Genomic DNA, 20,438 nt, shown 5'->3' with positions numbered 1-20,438 from the left:
GTTGATGGTTATGGTTTGTATCCTGTTAATGCCATGTATTAAGGCCTGTAGTGTTGGTCCTATTTTTTCTTCTATGAACTTTATAGTTTTTGACTTTATATTCCCAACTGCCGACCTTTTGAGTTAGCTGCCCATTTCTTAACCACTGCGCCACCAGGGCTCCTTGGTGTGTAATAGGCGGTCTTAAACCAAAAGGGAAGAACACGCTCGGCATTTCTCAAGCTGAAAGGACTGAAGAAAAATTCAAGCCTCAAGTTGCAATAGTGAAGTTTTCTATGGGCAAAATGCTGAAGGATGCATAGGAAGCATCAAAAGAAGATGGAAGGAATAACACAGAGTCACTGTACCAATGGTCGACGTTGAGCCATTTCAGGAGGTAGCATATGATCAAGAACCGATGATACTGAAGGAAGAAGTCCAACCTGCACTGAAGACATTGGCGAAAAACAAGGCTCCAGGAATTGATGGAATACCAACTGAGATGTTTCAGCAAATGGGTGCAGTCCTGGAAGTGCTCACTGGTCAGATGCCAAGAAATCTGGAAGACAGCTGCCTGGCCAACCAACTGGAAGAGATCCATATTTATGCCTATTCCAAAGAAAGGTGATTCAACCAAATGTGGAAATTATCTAACAGTATCATTAATATCACATGCAAGTAAAATTTTGCTGAAGATCATTCAAAAATGGTTGCAGCAGTACATCAACAAGGAACTGCCATAAATTCAACCTGAATTCAGAAGAGGACGTGGAACGAGGGATATCATAGCTGATGTCAGATGGATCGTGGCTGAAACAGAGAATACCGGAAGATGTTTACCTGTGTTTTATTGACTATGCAAAGGCATTCAGCTATGTGGATCATAACAAATTATGGATAATATTGTGAAGAATGGGAATTCCAGAACACTTAATTGTACTAATGAAAAACCTGTACATAGATCAAGAGGTAGTCGTTTGAACAGAACAAGGGGATACTGTGGTTTAAAGTCCGAAAAGGTGTGCGTCAGGGCTGTATACTTTTGCCATGCTTATTCAGTCTGTATGCTGAGCAAATAATCTGAGAAGCTGGACTACATGAAGAAGAACATGGCATTAGGATTGGAGGAAGAGCCATTAACAACCTGCCATATGCAAATGATGCAACCTTGCTGAAAGTGAAGGGGACTTGAAGCATTTACTATGAAGATAAAAAAACTACAGCCTTCAGTATGGGTTACACCTCGACATAAAGAAAACAAAAATCCTCACAACTGGTCCAATAAGCAACATCATGATAAGTGGAGAAAAGATTGAAGTTATCAAGGATTTCATTTTACTTGGATCCACAGTCAACACCCATGGAAGCACAGTCAAGAAATCAGACAACCCATTGCATTGGGCAAATCTGCTGCAAAAGACCTCTTTGAAGTGTTAAAAAGCAAAGATGTCACTTTAAGGACTAAGGTTGGCCTGACCCAAGCTATGGTGTTCTCAATCATCTCATACGCACACGAAGGCTGGGCAATGAATGAGGAAGACCTAAGAAGTATTGATGCCTTCAAATTATGGTGTTCGTGAAGAATATCGAATATATCATGGAATGCCAAAAGAACGAACAAATCTATCTTGGAAGAAGTGTAGCCAGAATGCTCCTTAGAAGTAAGAATGGTAAAGACTTAGTCTCACATATATGTTATTAGGAGGGATCAGTCCCTGGAAAAGGACATCGTGCTTGGTAAAGTAGAGGGTCGGGGAAAAAGAGGAAGACCCTCAATGAGATAGATGGACACAGTGGCGGCAACAATGGGCTCAAGCACAACAAGGATCATGAGGAAGGCATAGGACTGGGCAGTGTTTCGTTCTGTTGTGCATAGAGTCACTATGAGTCAGAACCGACTCGACGGCACCTAAACAACAAACCTGACACAACCTCAACTCCTTGTGGGGTCTTACTTCTTTAGGTCCTATAAAGCCTTTTATTGTTACCCTTATTTTCTAACAAGTATTAACTTCTTTAATACCAAACGGGAGCCCTGATGGTGTAGTGATTAAAGTGCTCAGCTGCTAACCAAAAGGTCAGCAGTTTGAACCCCCCAGCCGCTCTGCAGGAGAAAGATGCAGCAGTCTGCTCCCTTAAAGATTTATAGCCTTGGAAACCCTATGAGGGAATTCGTCCCTCCTCTGCAGGGTTGCTATGAGTCAGAATCAACTTGATGGCAGTGGGTAGTACCAAAAGTATATTCCGTTGCTCTGTTTGTAACTTTAATTCCGTGCGAAATAACTTTGCATTTTGGTGCTGAATCATAGTATGATGGTAGTTACACTCCACTCGTAGTTCTAGCAGTGCAAGTACTGAATTGAAGTGATGGCAATATGAAGAGCTAAGACCAAGTTTGCACATGAGTGTTAGGATTGAATTGTGTCCCCCAAAGTTTTTGTTGAAGTCCCAATCCCAGGTACCTGTGAAAGTGACCTTGTTTGGAAATAGGATCTTTGAAGATGTTATCAGTTAAATTAACATGAGGGTATGCCAGGGTAGAGTGGGTCCTCATCCAATCTGAGTGCCATCCTTAGAGATGAGAAGAGACACAGACACACACACACAGGAAAGATAGCCATGTGAAGATGAATCTACATGCCTGGAGTGCCTGGGGCTTCCAGAAGCTGAGAGAGACAAGAAACATCTTCCCCTAGAGCCTTTGGAGAGAGCGTGGCCCATCCAACACCCCGAATTCACCTGTGCCTCACTTATCAACTATCTGATTATCCTACATTTTGCATTTACGACAATAGTGAAAAATCTACTGTCCAACTATTTTGTGTATTAACGAGGTAGCCAGATAGCTGTTTTCCAAATTTCTTTGCATAGACTAGTGAGCACTTCCAGCACTGCATCCATTTGTTGAAACATCTTAATTGGTGTTCTGTCAATTCCTGGGGCCTTGTTTTTTACCAGTGTCTTTGGTACAGGTTCGATTTTTTCCTTCAGTACCGTCAGTTCCTGATCATATGCTACCTCCTGAAATGGTTGAACGTCGACCAATTCTTTTTGGTTTGGTGACTCTGTGTATTCCTTCCATCTTCTTTTGATGCTCCCTGTGTTGTTTAATATTTTCCCCATAGAATCCTTCAATATTGCAACTCAAGGCTTGATTTTTTTCTTCAGTTCTTTCGGCTTAAGAAATGCTGAGCATGTTATTCTCTTTTGGTTTTCCATCTCCACGTCTTTGTGCGTGTCATTTTAATACTTTACTTTGTCTTCTCGAGCCACCCTTTAAAATCTCCTGTTCAGTTCTTTTACTTTATCATTTCTTCCATTTGCTTTAGCTACTCGACGTTCAAGAGCAAGTTTCAGAGTCTCTTCTGACATCCGTTTTGGTATTTTCTTTCTTTCCTGTCTTTTTAATGACCTCTTACTTTCTTCATGTATAATGTCCTTGGTATCATTCCACAACTTGTCTGGTCTTCAGTCATTAGTGTTCAATGCATCAAATTTATTCTTGATAGGATCTCTAAATTCAAGTGGATATACTCAAGGTCGTACTTTGGCTCTCGTGGACTTGTTCTAATTTTCTTCAGCTTCAGCTTGAACTTGCATATGAGGAATTGACAGTCTATTCCTCAGTCAGCCTCGGCCTTGTTATGACTGATGATATTGAGCTTTTCCATCGTCTGTTTCCACAGATGTAGCCGATTTGATTCCTGTGTATTCCATCCGGCAAGGTCCACGTGTATAGTCACTGTTTATGTGACTATGGTATTAATGGTGTTTGCAATGAAGAAATCGTTGGTCTTGCAAAATTCTACCATGTGATCTCCAGCATCGTGTCTATCACCAAGACCATATTTTCCCACTACTAGTCCTTTTTTGTTTCCAGCTTTGACATTCCAATCACCAGTAATTATCAATGCATCTTGATTTCATGTTTGGTCAATTTCAGACTGCAGAAGTTGGAAAAAATCTTCAGTTTCTTCATCTTTGGCCTTAGTGGTTGGTGCGTAAATTTGAATAATAGTCATATTAACTGGTCTTCCTCGTAGGCATATAGATATCATCCTATCACTGACAGTGTTGTACTTCAGGATAGATCTCAAAATGTTCTTTTTGACGATGAATGCAATGCCGTTCCTCTTCATGTAGTCATTCCCCGCATAGTAGACCATATGATTGTCTGATTCCAAATGGCGAGTAGCAGTCCATTTCAGCTCACTAATGCCTAGGATATTGATATTTATGCGTTCCATTTCATTTTTGACGATTTCCAATTTTCCTAGATTCATACTTCATACCTTCTACGTTTCAATTATTAATGGATATTTGCAGCTGTTTCTTCTCATTTTGAGTTGTGCCACATCAGCATGTGAAGGTCCCGAAAGCTTGACTCCATCTGCATCATTAAGGTCGACTCTACTTTGAGGAGGCAGCTCTTCCTCAGTCATATTTTGAGTGCCGTCCAACCTGAGGGGCTCACCTTCCAGCACTATATCAGACAGTGTTCCACTGCTATTCATAAGGTTTTTTCTGGCTAATTCTTTTCTGAAGTAGACCACCGGGCCCTTCTTCCTGGTCTGTCTTAGTCTGGAAGCTCAGCTGAAACCTGTCCACCATGGGTGACCCTGCTAGTATTTGAATACTTGGGGCATAGTTTCCAGCAGCACAACAACACGCAAGCCCCCAGAGTATAAAAAACTGACAGACGTGTGGGGGCTAGCTTCCTCAGCCTCCCTGAATTCTCAACTCTGCCTCATCAACTCATTTAGCTTGCTAGGCTCTGGTTGGGTTTGCTCTCTGCCACCACCTCTCTACAGGCAATAAGCTGAGCAATTGTACGACTCCCTCATCTGTTTCCTTTCTCAGGGTTCACTGATTTGGGTTGCTGGTTGTCCAGTATCTGAAAACTGTTTTTCATCTATTTTGTCTGTTTAAAAAATTTTAAGGTAGGATGGTAAATCTAGTCTCTGTTACTCTATCATGACTGGATGTGGACGTCTTCAACACTTAAACTTTAATTATGAAAGATACAGTGGTAAATTCAGCGTTGCTGTTGCTAAAGAGTGTCTACTGGCTCTTTCCACTTGACTTTCCCATCTTAGGGGCCTTTTTCCCTCGTGACATTCTTTCTTTGAATTACTAAGCAGTTTCTTCTAACATCTCTCTCTCTCTGTTTTCTTTCTAGTCATAGATAAGACTACCAAAAGAGCAGTTATTATATGAATAGAAACATTTAAATTATTGGCATGATAAGGTCATTTCTCACTGTCATCATTCAGAATGTGTATTTGTCACTGTGTTTGGTACTTTGAAATGAAACTGTGCATAAATACAAAAAAATTTTAAAATTGTTCTGGTTCTATGTTAAATTCATAGTTTTTATACTGCAGTTCAACGTTTATTCCATTGAAACCATATGACTCTTCTTAAACTACAAGAATTCTCTAGACAACAAACAAAAAAGTGGGTGTCGGGGCTACAGATGCTGATACTAATTAAGCATAACCAATCACCTCATGGGATTACTTCTCTTGGTTTGAGGGCTTAGAGCCATGGTCTCATGGGACAATCCAGAGAATCTGCATAGTATAGTTCTTAAACTTAATATTCTATCCCCCAGCATGGTGAGTAGTGTCTTATAAGGTTATTGGCAGCCATCTAAGATATAGCTGTTGGCGTTTTTTGGAACAAAAGAGAGAGAAGGAAACCCAAGAATCATAGAAGGAACTGGACTGTAGGACTAATAGTCTCCATAAACCTGGAGACCAGAAGAACTAGATAGTGCCTAGGTACCACTACTGAACATTCTGATCAGGGACACAATAGATGAATCTGGATAAAAAGGGAGAAAAATATGAAACGGAACTTCAAATTCTTAAAGAACCCCAACTTACTAAACCTATTAAGGCTGGGAAGCATTCCTGAGATTGTGGCTCTGATTTACTCTTCAAACCTTGAATTGAAACTACCCTCTGAAGTCACCTTTAACAAATTGTGGGTAACATTGTGAAGAATGAGAATTCCAGAAAACTTAATTGTGCTCATGAGGAACCTGTACATAGATCAAGGGGCAGTCGTTCTAACAGAACAAGGGGATACTGTGTGGTTTAAAATCAGAAAATGTATGTGTCAGGGATTTATCCTTTAACCATACTTACTCAGTCTGCATGCTGAGCAAATAATGTGGGAAGCTGGACTGTGTGAAGTAGAGTGTGGCATCAGGATTGGTGGAAGACTCATTAACAACCTGTGATATGCAGATGACACAACCTTGCTTGCTGAAAGCAAAGAGGACTTGAAGCACTTACTGATGAAGATCAAAGACCATATAGCCTTTAGTATGGACTACACTTCAGCATAAAGAAAACAAAAATCCTCACAACTGAACCAATATGCAACATGATGATAAATGGATAAAATAATTGACATTGTCAAGGATTTCATTTTACTTGGATCTCCAGTCAACATGCATGGAAGCAGCAGTCAGGAAATCAAAAGACACATTACATTGGGCAAATCTGTTGCAAAAGACTTCTTTAAAGTGTTAAAAAGCAAAGATGAAACTTTGAGGACTAAGGTCCATCAGACCCAAGCCATGGTATTTTCAGTCACCTCATAAGCATGTCAAAGCTGGATAATGAATAGGGAAGATCGAAGAAGAACTGACGCCTTTGAATTGTGGTGCTGGTGAAGAATATTGAATATAGCATGGACTGCCAGAAGAATGAAAGAAGCATCTTGGAAGAAGTACAGCCAGAATGCTGCTTAGAATTGAGGATGGTGAGATTTTGTCAAGTAGTTTGGACATGTTATTAGGAAGGACCAATCCCTGGAGAAGGACATCATGCTTGGTAAAGTAGAGGGTCAGCGAAAAAGCGGAAGACCCCCAATGGAATGGATTGACACAGTGGCTGCAACAATGGACTCAAAGATAGCAATGATTGTCCGGATGGCGCAGAACCGGACAGTGTTTCATTCTGTTGTACGTAAGGTCGCCGTGAGTTGGAACCGACTCGAAGACACCTAACAACAAAAACAACAGTTTAGCTCTGAATAAAGATTGTGATCCTTGAGTATTGCGTTTTTAAAAAAAAGTCTATAAGGCCAAAGGGTCAACAGCTATTTTAAAGCCTAGATGAGAAGATTAGGGGGCAGGGAGTTTAAGTAAATGGAAATGCAACAATTAGAACAGAAATAACATAGGACAGAAATAACAAGAATGTTGACACAATGTGAAGAATGTAACCAGTGTCACCGATCATTATGTCTAGAAACTGGAATTGAAGCAAGTTTTGCTCTGTGTATTTTCACCAAAAATAAAGTTAAATATTAAAAAAAAAAAAAGTTCTTTAAAATATTATTTGACATGTTTCTATTTAGACCTTTTGAGCCTCTGTAGGCCTCAATAATCTTATTTTTCTTAAAATAAGATTATTTTCTTACTGTGATTTCATAGCCTCTATCAGCATATTCAAAAGCAGCAGTTTTTAAAACACACTAACCATGATTATTTTCTCTCTTTAATCATCTTTAGTACAAAGGAAAAAAAAAAAGAAAATGGTGACTTTGAAATCTGGTATAAGAATGATTTGAAAGAGATCAAAGGGAATATCCAACATAGTCTTTTTAAGGCTTTGAATATTGTCTTGCTGTTTTGGGGTGAGCTTCTGATAACTGCTGCCATCAGTACTGCTAAGAATAGAGGAGCTTTGTAGGAACATTTTCTTTTAGGAGATAATTTTTCTTGCTAAGTATGCCATAAGAACTTGAAGAATGATTTTAATTTCTCATTTTAAGATGACCGTCATACTGAGCCAGACTGTTCACCACGTCAAAGTTAGAATACATGGATTTGTCAATAAATTTAAACATGATAGCAGTCACCATTACTACTGAGTTGGTTGAGTAGTATATTATATTCACAATTTTAAATGGGTATTGATCTTCATTCAGGACTAAATTGGAGCATCTCTATTCTTATGAAATTGCTGATCCTTTCCCACTTCGTAGATATGCAGCCAGACATAAATTCTAGCCACTGTGCCACAGATTTTTCTTACCTTTGCTTCTTTACGCAGTGCTTTTTAGGAAAGAAGAATGCTTTTGGAATACTAAAAATAGCACAAGTCCATTATCTTTCAAAATAACAAACCTAAAATATATTACCTTGTGTTTTCCTGTGTCTTGAAGGTACTTGAAGTTTATTGAGTTGCCCTTGTCTCAGAGAAAGTTTTGTCAAAGATGTCAGCAGTTGCTGTTACCAGACGACTGGGGAGAGCATTGTGAACATCAGGTCCTGGGTGATATTTCTGTCACCCAGTTGAAAAGGCCCAGTCAACTCCTTTACCCGTTGGAAAATAAGAAGACATATGCCCAGTATTTGTTTGCTGACAGAAGCTGTCGGTTCTTTGTAGACCTGCTGTCTAGCCTTGGATTCAGGAGAGTGCTGTGTGTTGGAACACCGAGGTATGTTGTATAATCATTTCTTTTTTAATTCTCGTATCACCACTATTTAAGGAGCCCTGATGACATGGTGGTTAAGTGCTCAGCTGCTAACCATAAGGTCAGCAGTTCGAACCCACCAGCCGCTCCACGGGAGAAAGATGCAGCAGTCTGATTCCATAAAGACTACAGCCTTGATCAGTATTGAAGTCACTCCTGAGGTTCACCCTTTAGCCAAAGATTAGATAGGCCCATAAAACAAACAGTAATACAAGTAGCTCAACCATGTATATGAGACTAAATAGGCACACCAGCACAGGGGCAAGGATGAGAAGGCAGGAAGGGACAGGAAAGCTGGACAAAGGGCAATGGGGAACCCATGGTCAAGAAGCAGAGAGTGTTGACACATTGTGGGGTTGGCAACCAGTGTCACAAAGCAATATGTATATTGTTTATTGAGAAACTAATTTGCTCTGTAAACCTTCATCTAAAGCACAATAAAAAAGAAAAAGAAAAAAAAGATTACAACCTTGCAAATCCTATGGGGCAGGTCTACTCTGTCCTATAGGATCGCTAAGAATCAGAATCGACTTGACAGCAATGGGTTTTTTGGTTATCACCACTATTTAAATTGTAAGAAAATTTTATCAAGGAATTATTTAGTATATGCAGGGCATAGCATTAAGCTTTAAGAATACAGAGGGAGTATAAAGCATGGTCTCTGTGCTTAAGGAGTTTGTAGCTCATATTCCATTTGTGATAAATCTTTATAGATTCTGGTTTGTGACAGGAGATTCTTTCTGATACGATTTTTAAATTGTTTATAATTTCAGACTTCTCTCTTTCAGATAAGTTCTGCCTTTTAAAAAATATTTGCTAAACTGAAACTTTGGTTATATGTGCCATTTCTCTTCAAGGTTTCATTTAAATATCAGAAATGTCAGAAAAACATAAATGATTTTTTTGTTTGCTTATTGTTTGGTATTTGTAATTTCTTATTAAATTTGCTTTCACTAATTGCTTTAGGTTGCACGAGCTGATCAGGTTGAAAGCATCAGATGACAAGAAGTCTAACATTAAAAGCATTTTATTGGATATTGATTTTCGGTAGGTTTACAGAGTATATTTATTCTCCTTCCTTTTCTCCTGTTTCTTTTTAATGTTTTTCTCCTCTTAGTTGTTTATAATCTTTCAAAACTCCCTAATTGACAGTGAGAAGTCATAATTGGTTATGAGGCACATCTTTAGCTGAATGTCATATAAACCCAACATGTAGTCTTCCATAGTTCAAACAGGGAGGCAGTAGATTTCTCGTATTCCTACCTTGCTTCCTAGATTTTCTCTTTGAATGTCTCTACTTGTCTTTGGCATATAACTTAACAGATAAATTCCTATTCAATGAAATTTCTTCTCTTATATTTATTTTCAAACGTAATTCTGAATTTCTTCATAATCAGAGTACTAGAATTTTGTTTCATCATCAAATCTTTGATGTATAATAAGATATTATTTTAGTGTATTTTACAGGGTAATGTGCATATTGTCTTTCACTGGAAGCCAGAAGTAAAGGAAACACTAATTAGGAAATAGACTGGTTCCAAGGAAGATGATTAGGAAACATAAGTTTTGTGGCAGAGGGTAAGAATTCAGTCACACCTGATGGGAAGTGGAGATGAGACCCCTCTGCTGGTAATTTAGAAGATACAGATCTTTGATTTATAATGCAGGATGGTAAATACATCCATCCACAGTCTCTAAGATTCAGTCTGTAAATCTGAAGTACTCTTTTTAGTTTCCTCAGTTGTTCAATTCCAAGAGCTCTTGGCGAATGTATAATACTGCCAGACACCACGCCAAAACTGTAAGGTACTTACCAAGAGGCCATTAGAAATAGGGAACAAATTGCTACATGTGATTCTTCCACGAACATCACGTCGTTCCGCTCAGAGCGTGAACACACCTTAGCACGTGGAAAGTAGCGTTTATTACGTACCAAAAGAAGCAGACAGCATATAACAGGAGAGCAGTCCCCCTTGGCTCAAAGCTGTCCAGATGGAGATGGACAACCATGCACACTCCACTTTGTGCCGTGGATGAGGGACCCAAAGGGGACAGTTACACGACAGATTGGCCCTCCCTGGCTTCTGGAAACTGTCCTGATGGAGATAGAGAACTCTTCCACACATGCCTCCACCTAGCATCGTAGGTGAGTGACTGCCAGTCCCCTCCAGGCCAGGTAGGCTTAGTTAGGTGAGCTGAGCTTCTGCTACGCGTGCTGCTCACTAGCACCATAGCTGAGGGGACCCTGAGGTTCCTTGCCCAGCCATTTTTATACCCCAAAGCCCACATGACATGCTACACTGACACACATCAGGCTTCAGAGGGTGGAGGGGGCAGTTATGGCCCCCTCCCTTCTTGAGACCTGTTGCCAAGGTGATGAGTTGGGTGCTTTCAACTCATTTGCATACATTTAAGTGTTGCCTGGATGTTTTATAAAACAAAAGCCCGTTGATTGCTCATGCTATTTTCAGAAACCAGAGACTAAGGCCAAACCTAGTTCTCTTTGTCCAACAAATACACTGTGTTACTAGTCTCTTTGTCATGTTCTTGAATATTGAAGGAATCAGGCCTTGTGTTCCTTTTTATGTAGATCTGATGCAGTGTCTGGCCAATATTCCAACATTTGTTACAGAGAATCTATGAAATTAAACATGTTCTCTCTCCCAAAAATAAGGCAGACGTGCCACTAAAGAGGCTATTGTTAGAAAAATGGAAAATAACAACTATTGGGGAGGATGTGGAGAAATTGAAACCCTTGTACATTGCTGGGGAATGTAAAATGGTGCAGCTGCCTTGGAGATCGTTTTGGTAATTCCTCAAAAGGTTAAACATAGAGAACTACCATATGACCAGCTGTTTCACTCTTAGATATGTACCCAAGAGACTTGAAAGCAAGGACTCAAACAGATACTTATATACCAACGTTCATGCAGCATTATTCACAACAGCCAAAAGGTGGAAACAATCCAAGTGTCCATCAGTGGGTAATTGGATAAACAAAATGTGGTATATCCATACAGTGGATTATTATTCAGCCATAAGGAGAAGTGAGGTTCTAATCATGCTAACACATGAATGAACTTTGAAAACATTATGTCAAGTGAAATATTATCTGACTTATTTGAACTTTCTGGAATAGGCAAATGCATTGAGACAAAAGTTTATTACTGGTTACCAGGGGCTAGGAGAAGAAGGGGGTGGGGAGTTAATTGCTTTAATGGGTACTGAGTTTGTTTGGGGTGACAAAAAACTTCTGGAAATGAATAGTGGTGATGGTTGCACGACATGGTGAATGAATATCACTGAATTGTACACTTAAAAATGGTTAAAATAGCAGGTTTTGTTGTATATATTTTGCTATGATAAGAATGTTAAAATAGGGAAAAAGATCAAGGCAGGCATGCTTTTGTAATTGATTTTTCTGTAGATTTCCAAGTCAGCTTTAGGTTGTCTACTATAAACTACTGTATTTCTTGAAAATTACCTATTCACAGCTCATCTCTTCTTAACAGGACTAGACAGTTTACTTACATCTGCTTGACGTGAGTGATCTTTGGCAAAATGGAATTCCACAAGTGATAATACTTGTTCTCAAAGATAAACTCAATTTCTTTTTCTCGTAATTGAGATAGTTACATAACATAAAATCCACTGTTATAAAGTGTACGACTCAGTGGTTTTTAGTGTAATCACTATGTTGTACAACTTCTACCACTGTTTAATTCCAGAACATTTCCACCACCCTAAAAAGCATTATTAGCAGTCAGCTCCAATTCCCCCAGTCTTCCATCCCTTGAATACTATTAATCTACTTTCTGTCTCGATGGAGTTGCCTGTTCTGGACATTTCATAAACATGGAATCATACAATACGTGGCCTTTTTTGTCTGGCTGCTTTCACTCAGCATACTCTTCAAGATTCATCCATGTTATAGCATGTATCAGTAGTTTATTCCTTTTTATGGCTGAATAATATTCCATTGGATGTATATATCTGTTTTTTTAATACCGTGTTCCTTTCTAAAAGTATTTTTATTAAATTATTATAAATACATTGTTTTAAAGGTAGAAGTTTAAGTTTTGTTCTTTTAATGACAGTAATAGTAGCTGTTATTTATTGAATGCTTACTACTTGCCAAGCTGTGTTCTAAGCATTTACCTCAGTCAGTCCTCACAATGACCCTGTAGGATAGATGTTATCATCCTCATTTCCGATGAGAAAACTGAGGCACAAAGAGGTTAAATAAGTTGACCAAAGTCAGGGTTATAAGTGACTGAGCCAGGATTCAAACTCAGACAGTCTGACTCCAACAAGTAAGTTATCTTCTGGAAATAACTTTTCAACTTGTATATAAGCCTTTCTTATATAATCTGTTTTTGTCTCGTCATCTGTCCGTTCTCCCTTTGTTTTCCTGCCTTTCTACAAAGGCTTTTGAGTGAGTCAGTAGTATAACTGATAACCAAGTTATTCATATATTTAGAATAAGGCATTCATATTAGTCAGGAGTATTTCATTGGGGTCCCACAAATCTGTTCATGTAAAAGGGAATTTATTAGCTAACATTATTGAAGAAGAAATTGAAATTGTCAGTGATTTCATTTTACCTGCATCAACAATCAACATCCATGGAAGCAGCAGCTTATTGGATGGGGCAAATCTGCCACAAAAGACCAGTACACTTTACATGTGTATATTCCTCTCTCTGTGTGATGCAAACAAACAAGCTGATAGGGTTCTATTGGGGACATCCTAGTTTAGTTGCTTTCATAACATAGTCTTTTACTGCCTCATTTCTATAAGAGGATGTTAAGAGAGAACTGCTTTATCAAAACACATTAGGAGCCCCAAGGAGCCCTGGTGGTACAATGGCTAAGCGCTCGGGCGGTTTAAACCCACCCAGCAGCTCAGTGGGAGAAGCACTTGGCGATCTGTTTCTGTAAAGATGACAGCCCAGAAACTCCTATGGGGCAGTTCTACTCTATCACATGGGGTCACTATGAGTTAGAACTGACTTGATGGCACCCAACAACAACAGCAACAACAGTAACCACAGTGAACTCAGTCTGTATTGCCTGTATTTGCAGTGTGATGGAGTGTGTGGTTGGCTCAAATTTCTTACAAAGACCACACTTAGGAAAAAATTCCCATGAGTAGTATAGAGTGGCAGCGAATAATTACTTTTGCCACTCTGCCTTTGGTTTGTTGTTGCCCTACAGAAAGTCTGTCTGAGGCTGCAGTGTCCAGTGTAGTGTCCTATGTAGATGTTCTGCATAGTATTCTGTGCCAGTGTGTTCTGTGTAGATACGCTATAAATATCCTTTTCTGGGTGTAAAAGATAGGAAGTTAACATTTGCTAAGATGAATTTCTATATGCTCTAATTTTAACATGGAAGATATGAAACTCCACTTGGCAAGCGATCATCCAAATAAAGTTATTTCCAAAAACTGCATTTCTTAGGTTCATCTCATGAATGAATTTTATTCAGCTCTTGATTTCATTTCCTTTATGTAGAGCATGTTTCATACTTGGTAACTGACTCTCATTTAAACAGATTGAATGGCCAAATTAAATGAATGTTCTTTTGAGCAGTTTTCAAGCACATACATTCCTGATAGTTTTGTTTGCCTTATTCAATAGAGAATAATTCTTTGTGGCCAGTTTCACTTTAAGAGGGCAATGTTGAGTGATTTTTCATAATTTAAAATATGAATAATTATGCTCCCTTGTTTATATTTGATGGAAACTGAGAAATGAAATCTTGTTTTTTTTTTTCCTTCTGATTCTACAATTGTATGCTGCTCAGAATGATTTGGACAGGTGTGCTGTGCTGAATTTTATGCAATTCAAAAAAATTTTTATAATTCTAAAAAATGACTATTGTGTCTTCATGAAGCAATTAAAAAGAATGGGATAGGAGAGTGATATATTGAAAAAAAGGATTGTATTTTCCCTTGCTCACATTCACAAAACAATACAAAAGGGAGGAAAACTCACATATGATAGTTGATGCATGACTATACTAGTATTGATATTTTTTAAATCAATTATTTGGAATTTAGTTAAATAAGATATATTTGTTTACTAATGGTAATATTGTCTTACAGTTTTTGGAATGTTCATTAGGTTAAAATATATAGTTTTAATATTTTCCAATTATTCAAACCTCTTGTTTATTTCTGCAGTGCAAATTTATGTTGTATGAAATCCAGCAGATGTGATAACTGTATCTTAAATGATATTGAGGGATATTGTACTGAGAATAGTGAACAGCTGTTCTTCCATCTCCACAGAATAAGAGGAAATGAGTATCGATTATAGGAGTAGAAATTTTGGTTGAACAACACAGTTCCCTAGTATTAGTGGAATTAAGACATACCATATTTTTTCACAAATAACACATGCGTTATACGTTTTTTGCCAACTGCTCAACCCCCACGCATTATTTTTGTAAGTGTGTTACGCCAATTTTTTTTTATATGTTGCTGACTTCAATTGACGTTAAGGAGACAATTAAACTATGAAATAAGGTGACCTAACATAATCTAATAGTTTCACTTAAGACAATCTGTTAAGGTTTTCGCATTTAACTGAGGAACTCATGTGCTATAATTATCAACTTAAATTAATAGAAACAAACACAGTTTTGATTGTTTATTTTCCAATTACCGGGGAACAGCCAAACTCGGATCCATGACTTCTTGACCATGGCTTATACCTTTATTATAAAATTATGATCAAAAGTGACATTTTCATACTATTTCTATACACATAAGCAGGATATTAAAGAAAATGAACAGAACGATAGGATTTACCCGTAATATGGGAGGACGGGTGAATTCACTGGAAGTGTCACAAAACGTGTGGTAATATGCATGGGTACAGTATGCCAGAACTGTTTTACTTAATTTCATCATGTCTGCACATTATATGTGTGGGGGCATTATGTACGTGGGCGCATTATTGAGAAAAATACCATATTAAGAATAATGTCTAACATTTGAGTATATACTATGTAACTGGCATTGTATTCAGGGCTTTACATTATCTCATTTATTCTTCCAAGTCCTGTGAGGAACTAACTATTATTATCCCCATTTAGTGGATTAAGAAACTGAGGCTCAGCAAGGTTAAATAACTGACTAAGGTTACAAAGCTATTGAGAATTGCAAACCAGACCATCTCATTGCAGAGCCTGTGCTCTTAACCATAGTGTAAGGAAAAGGATAAACCAGGCTTGAACATTATATTAAATATTCACCATAGATGGTGCATAGGTGCATCACCATAGATGATAATAGGTAACTGTGAATAGAAGTAAAGAAGTAAAGAAGTACCACTATCATGATTTGCAAGAAGTCATGTAATTAAGCATGGGTCTCTGGTTTTTTTTAGTCTTTTCAATAGGTTATGTAGGTTATGTAGAAGGATAGTGTGGTTCCTATGACACTGATATTGGTACAATCTACCGACCTTATTACAGATTTCAACTTGGGGAACTTTTAAAAGTTCCTAGACTCCAATCCAGACCAACTGAATCAGAATCTCTGGGAGTCGGGCCCAGGCTTTGGTATTTTTTTAAAGCTTCTCATGGGCTGATAGAGTTTTTTTGTTTTTAATAATTTATTTTATTTTTTTCGTTGTTGAATAAACACAGCAAAACATACATTGATTCAACAGTTTGTGCACATACAGTACACTGACATTGATTACATTCTTTGAGTTGTGCAACCATTTTTACTTTCCTTTTCTGAGTTGTTCCTTCCTCATTAACATAAACTCACTACCCCCTAAGGTTCCTATGTAATCTTTCAAGTTGCTGTTGTCAGTTTGACCCTATATAGATAGATCTTAAAAGAGCATAATGCTCAAGGCAAACATTCTTTACTAGTTAAGCTAAACTATTTGGTTTTAGGAAGACTCTCATTCATTGCTGATGGCCTTTTAAAGTACAGGTAGTTCCCGACTGACTCTCTTAAGTCGGTTGTGACAAAAGTTGAAAACTTCATTTTTTTTTTTCTTTTATTTTTCATTATTCTTGCCTTTTATTATCAGTTTCTTTATAAATCCAATCTTTGTCTGTCTTTGGGGGTTGGAAACATTACATATAAATTTACAGATATATTTTAATACATAGAAAATACACAAGTCATAAAAATTTACCTGCCAACGATACCACCAGTGACCGCCCTGACAGGGAACACAACAGAGAGTCCCTGACAAACAGGAGAAAAGTGGGGTGCAGAACTCAAATTCTAGTAAAAAGACCAGACTTAATGGTCTGACTGAGACTGGAGCAACCCCAGAAGACATAGCCCCCGGACTCTGTTAACCCAGAACTAAAACCATTCCAGAAGCCAACTCTTTAGACAAAGATTTGACTGGACTATAAGACATAAAATGATAGGAAGAGTGTGCATCTTTGTTCAAGTAGATATACAAGATTAAGTGGGCAGCTCCTGTCCGAAGGTGAGATGAGAAGCCAGAAAGGGATAGGAGCTGATTGAATAGACGGGAAATCCGGGGTGGAAAGGAGGAGTGTGCTGTCACATTATAGAGATAGTAACTAGGGTCACGTAACAACGTGTGTATAAATTTTTGTATGAGAAGCTAACTTGAGCTGTAAACTTTCACTTACAGCACAAAAAAATAAATAAAACCCCTGATGATGAAGAAGAGTTGTACGATTTTGGCGTTTTGTTAGTTGTAGTAATAATTCCACTTGTGGAAGGTTCTGGGTCATCTGGATTATCCTCGGGAATGAGCATGGCATTTCTAATCAGAAGATTAGTGAGAGTTGTCTGTATGGTCCTTTTATTATTTTTCTTCATGTATTTTACGGTAACATCTCACTACTTCCTGAAATTGCCTCTCGACTTTAGCAAAGCAATCATCGTTTGAGTTCGTGTTTTCAAGCAACTGAAGACCCTGATTTAGTTTAGAAAACTAAATCTGTACGGCAGCATTTTGAACAGTAAATCATAAAATTGAACATCTGCGAGTGAACATCTGAGACTGGTAACATCAGCAAATTATGCACTACAACATTATACATAGTACCTGGTACTAACCATAAGATACACAAAAAAAAAGATGGTCGTAAGTCAATTTGTCATAACTTGGAATATATCATAAGTAGGGGACTACCTGTAGTATGTTAGAAGAATAAAATAATTTAACCAGTACATAAACATCCTTTTTTCCTAGCACTAATTCAGTAGATATGAAATGTACATACTTTTTTCTCCTGTATTGGCAACCGTATTTTATAAGCTAATTTGCATTAATTAGTCAAGAAACCTTAATGAGTACTAAATCCTTTTTGTTTGTTAACTACAAAAGAAAATAATTAACAGCTGTTCAGCAGAAATGTTGATTCGTAGTTCCTTTAAAATGATTAACTATGAAAGATGTATTTTAATTGCCAACCTATCTCAAGCTTAAACTGCATAAAATCTATCAGTAAAATTCTGGTCCATAGGAACACATGTATTTTATATATGAGTATTCTGTGGTTTTGCCACTGGTTTGTTAAACTTGGGAAAGTAATTTAAGCCTGTTATCCATCCATTGTTGAAGACGCTGAGATTTTCAGAAAGTATTCTTTATTTCAGTAAACTAAAGAGTGATGAAATTCATTTTATTAAAGGTACAGTTTCATAGTTTTCAAATTTGGTTTGTATTATTTAATGTAAAGCTGTGACTAGGCAAGTAACTCCAGTAATAAAAACAATTATTTTACAGGTATTCACAGTTTTATATGGAAGATAGCTTTTGCCATTATAACATGTTTAACCATCATTTCTTTGATGGGAAGGTAAGAGTTACGACCAGTATCTCTTCTTTTATTTTGGAATAACAAATTCAAGGATACATCTTTTGTTATTTTTCTTAGTTTCCTCGAGATCAAATTGTGACTGTTCCATCATTTATTGATACTTATTTTTTATTAATTCACCAAGTATTTATTGAGTACCTAGAAGTGATCATGTTATTCCCCTTTCATGACTTCTTGCTGCTTTTGGGATAAAGATCCACATTCCTACCAAGGCCCATGCAGCTCTTTGTGATCTGAACCCTATTACCTCTCCATCCTCTCCTCTCCCTGTTCCCTTCTTTGCTGTTCACGCTCAGGGCACATGGCTTTCGTCTTGAACTGGTCAGATCTCCTTCACACCACCTTTGCCCTTACTGTTCTCTCTGCTTTCTACTCTCTTGTTGCCTTGTTAACTTGAATGCATCCTCCAGAGCACTGTTCAAACATCACTCCCTTCAGCCTACCCCAGCCCCCAGACAAGGTCAAGTTCTCCTTTATAGATGTGTTAGTTGCTGCTGAGTTGACTCTGACTCATGGCGCCCCTATGTGTTTCAGAGTAGAATTGCTCCATAGAGTTTTCATTGGCTATGACCTTTGGGAAGCCAATCACCAGGCCTTACTTCCGAGGTACCTCTTGGTGGGTTTGAACTGCCAACCTTTTGGTTAGTGGTCCAGCATCTTAACCATTGCTCTACCCAAGGGCTCCTTTATAGACTTACTGTACTGTAAATTAAATAATTTATTCTGTGTTTAGTTGTTGGGTGTCTGTCTTTCTAATAAATGCCATGTCCCAGTTAAGAAGATTTATGTTTTATTAAACTAATCCTTAAAAAATTGGACAAGTGGCTTAAAAAAAGCTTCTTTCAGTATGATGTTAGTAATGTCACTGCAAATAAACAACATAGCAGAGCTGATACTTCTAGTTTGAGCTCTTTGTTAGACTTACTACAAAATAAAAACTGTAGCCAACCAGATAATCACATCTGTCAGGAAGTTGCCTAAAAATGCATTAAAATTATCAAGAAGACTACTTGAAGCATACCTATAGATATATGCATATATTTTTTGTTTTGGACTGTTAACTATGCTCTAAGTGTATATTGTGCTTTGGGATATTAGCTAGTGATAAAATGAGACCATGATTAACAAGGGTGAAAAACTAAGCATTCAGGAAATGGAAACAGGCTCTAAATTGTTGGTTGGAATTGAAAAGTCTGCATTGGTAAGTACAACCAACGATGTATTCCTTTCATTTGAGTCAGTTTAGTATTGAGATCTATATGTCTCAGCTGTGATAGCTGATAAAACTGAATATTGGAATAAACAGCAATTAGAATTAGATGTATTTCACCATTTCCCAAAAGGTTTGTGTTGTTGATCACTGGGATTTCATAACTGATTAGATGAGAGTGAAAGAGAGTGGGGAGTTGAAAATTACTTGATGAGATGATGTGAGACCACTCAGCTAGGACCGTGGCAGTGGGAAAAAGAGGAGAGAAATGAACCCAGTAGGCATTTCACAGATGGCAACAAGAAGACTTAATGATAAGCTGTGCTGGGGAGAAGTCAAAGATGACTTGGTGGTATAGCCTAAATTTGTATTTTCCTCCTGGAAACAGACAGTGGCTTAGTCATCCAGTGCTGCTACAACAGAAGTACCACAAGTGGATGGCTTTAACAAAGAGAAGTTTATTCTCTCACAGTCTAGTAGGCTAAAAGTCCAAATTCAGGGTGTCAGCTCCAGGGGAAGGCTCTCTCTCTGTCGTGTCAACTCTGGAGGAAGGTCCTTGTCATCAGTCTTCCCTCGGTTTGGGAGTATCTCCCAAAGGACGTGCTCTGCTCCCAGCACTGTTTTCTTGGTGGTATGAGGTCCCCATGTCTCTCTGCTCACTTCTCCTATGTCTCAAAAGAGATTGGCATAAAACACTATATCTAATCTTGTAGATCTCATCAGTGTAACTGCCACTAATCCATCTCATTACATCATAGTGATAGGATTTACAACACATAGGGAAATCACATCAGATGACAAAATGGTAGACAATCATACAATACTGGGAATCATGACCCAGCCAAGTTGACATATATTTTGGGGGGATACAATTCAATCCATGACCGAGGGTAAGGACTTCTGGAAGTAAAGTTGAG

The 20,438-nt window shown here is 38.0% G+C and overlaps 1 protein-coding gene across 5 annotated transcripts in view; it reads left to right on the top strand.

The window, feature by feature from the left end:
* Positions 1 to 20,438, top strand: part of ZCCHC4 (zinc finger CCHC-type containing 4) — a 52,341-nt gene that overhangs the window by 8,364 nt on the left and 23,539 nt on the right. For all 5 annotated transcript variants that reach the window (XR_002823886.1, XM_023730239.1, XM_023730240.1 and 2 more), the window contains exons 4-6: positions 8,164 to 8,439; positions 9,442 to 9,522; positions 18,218 to 18,290. Coding sequence is in view for 4 of the 5 variants with exons in the window: in XM_023730239.1 (XP_023586007.1) it covers positions 8,164 to 8,439; positions 9,442 to 9,522; positions 18,218 to 18,290 (430 nt within the window). In the remaining variant the exon portion in view is untranslated. The remainder of the gene's footprint in view (positions 1 to 8,163; positions 8,440 to 9,441; positions 9,523 to 18,217; positions 18,291 to 20,438) is intronic.

This window comes from Trichechus manatus, unplaced genomic scaffold, assembly GCF_000243295.1.
Source record: "Trichechus manatus latirostris isolate Lorelei unplaced genomic scaffold, TriManLat1.0 scaffold00034, whole genome shotgun sequence".
Lineage (NCBI taxonomy): Eukaryota > Metazoa > Chordata > Mammalia > Sirenia > Trichechidae > Trichechus > Trichechus manatus.
Note: the sequence above shows the minus strand (reverse complement) of the source record. Positions and strands in the feature narration are given on the sequence as shown.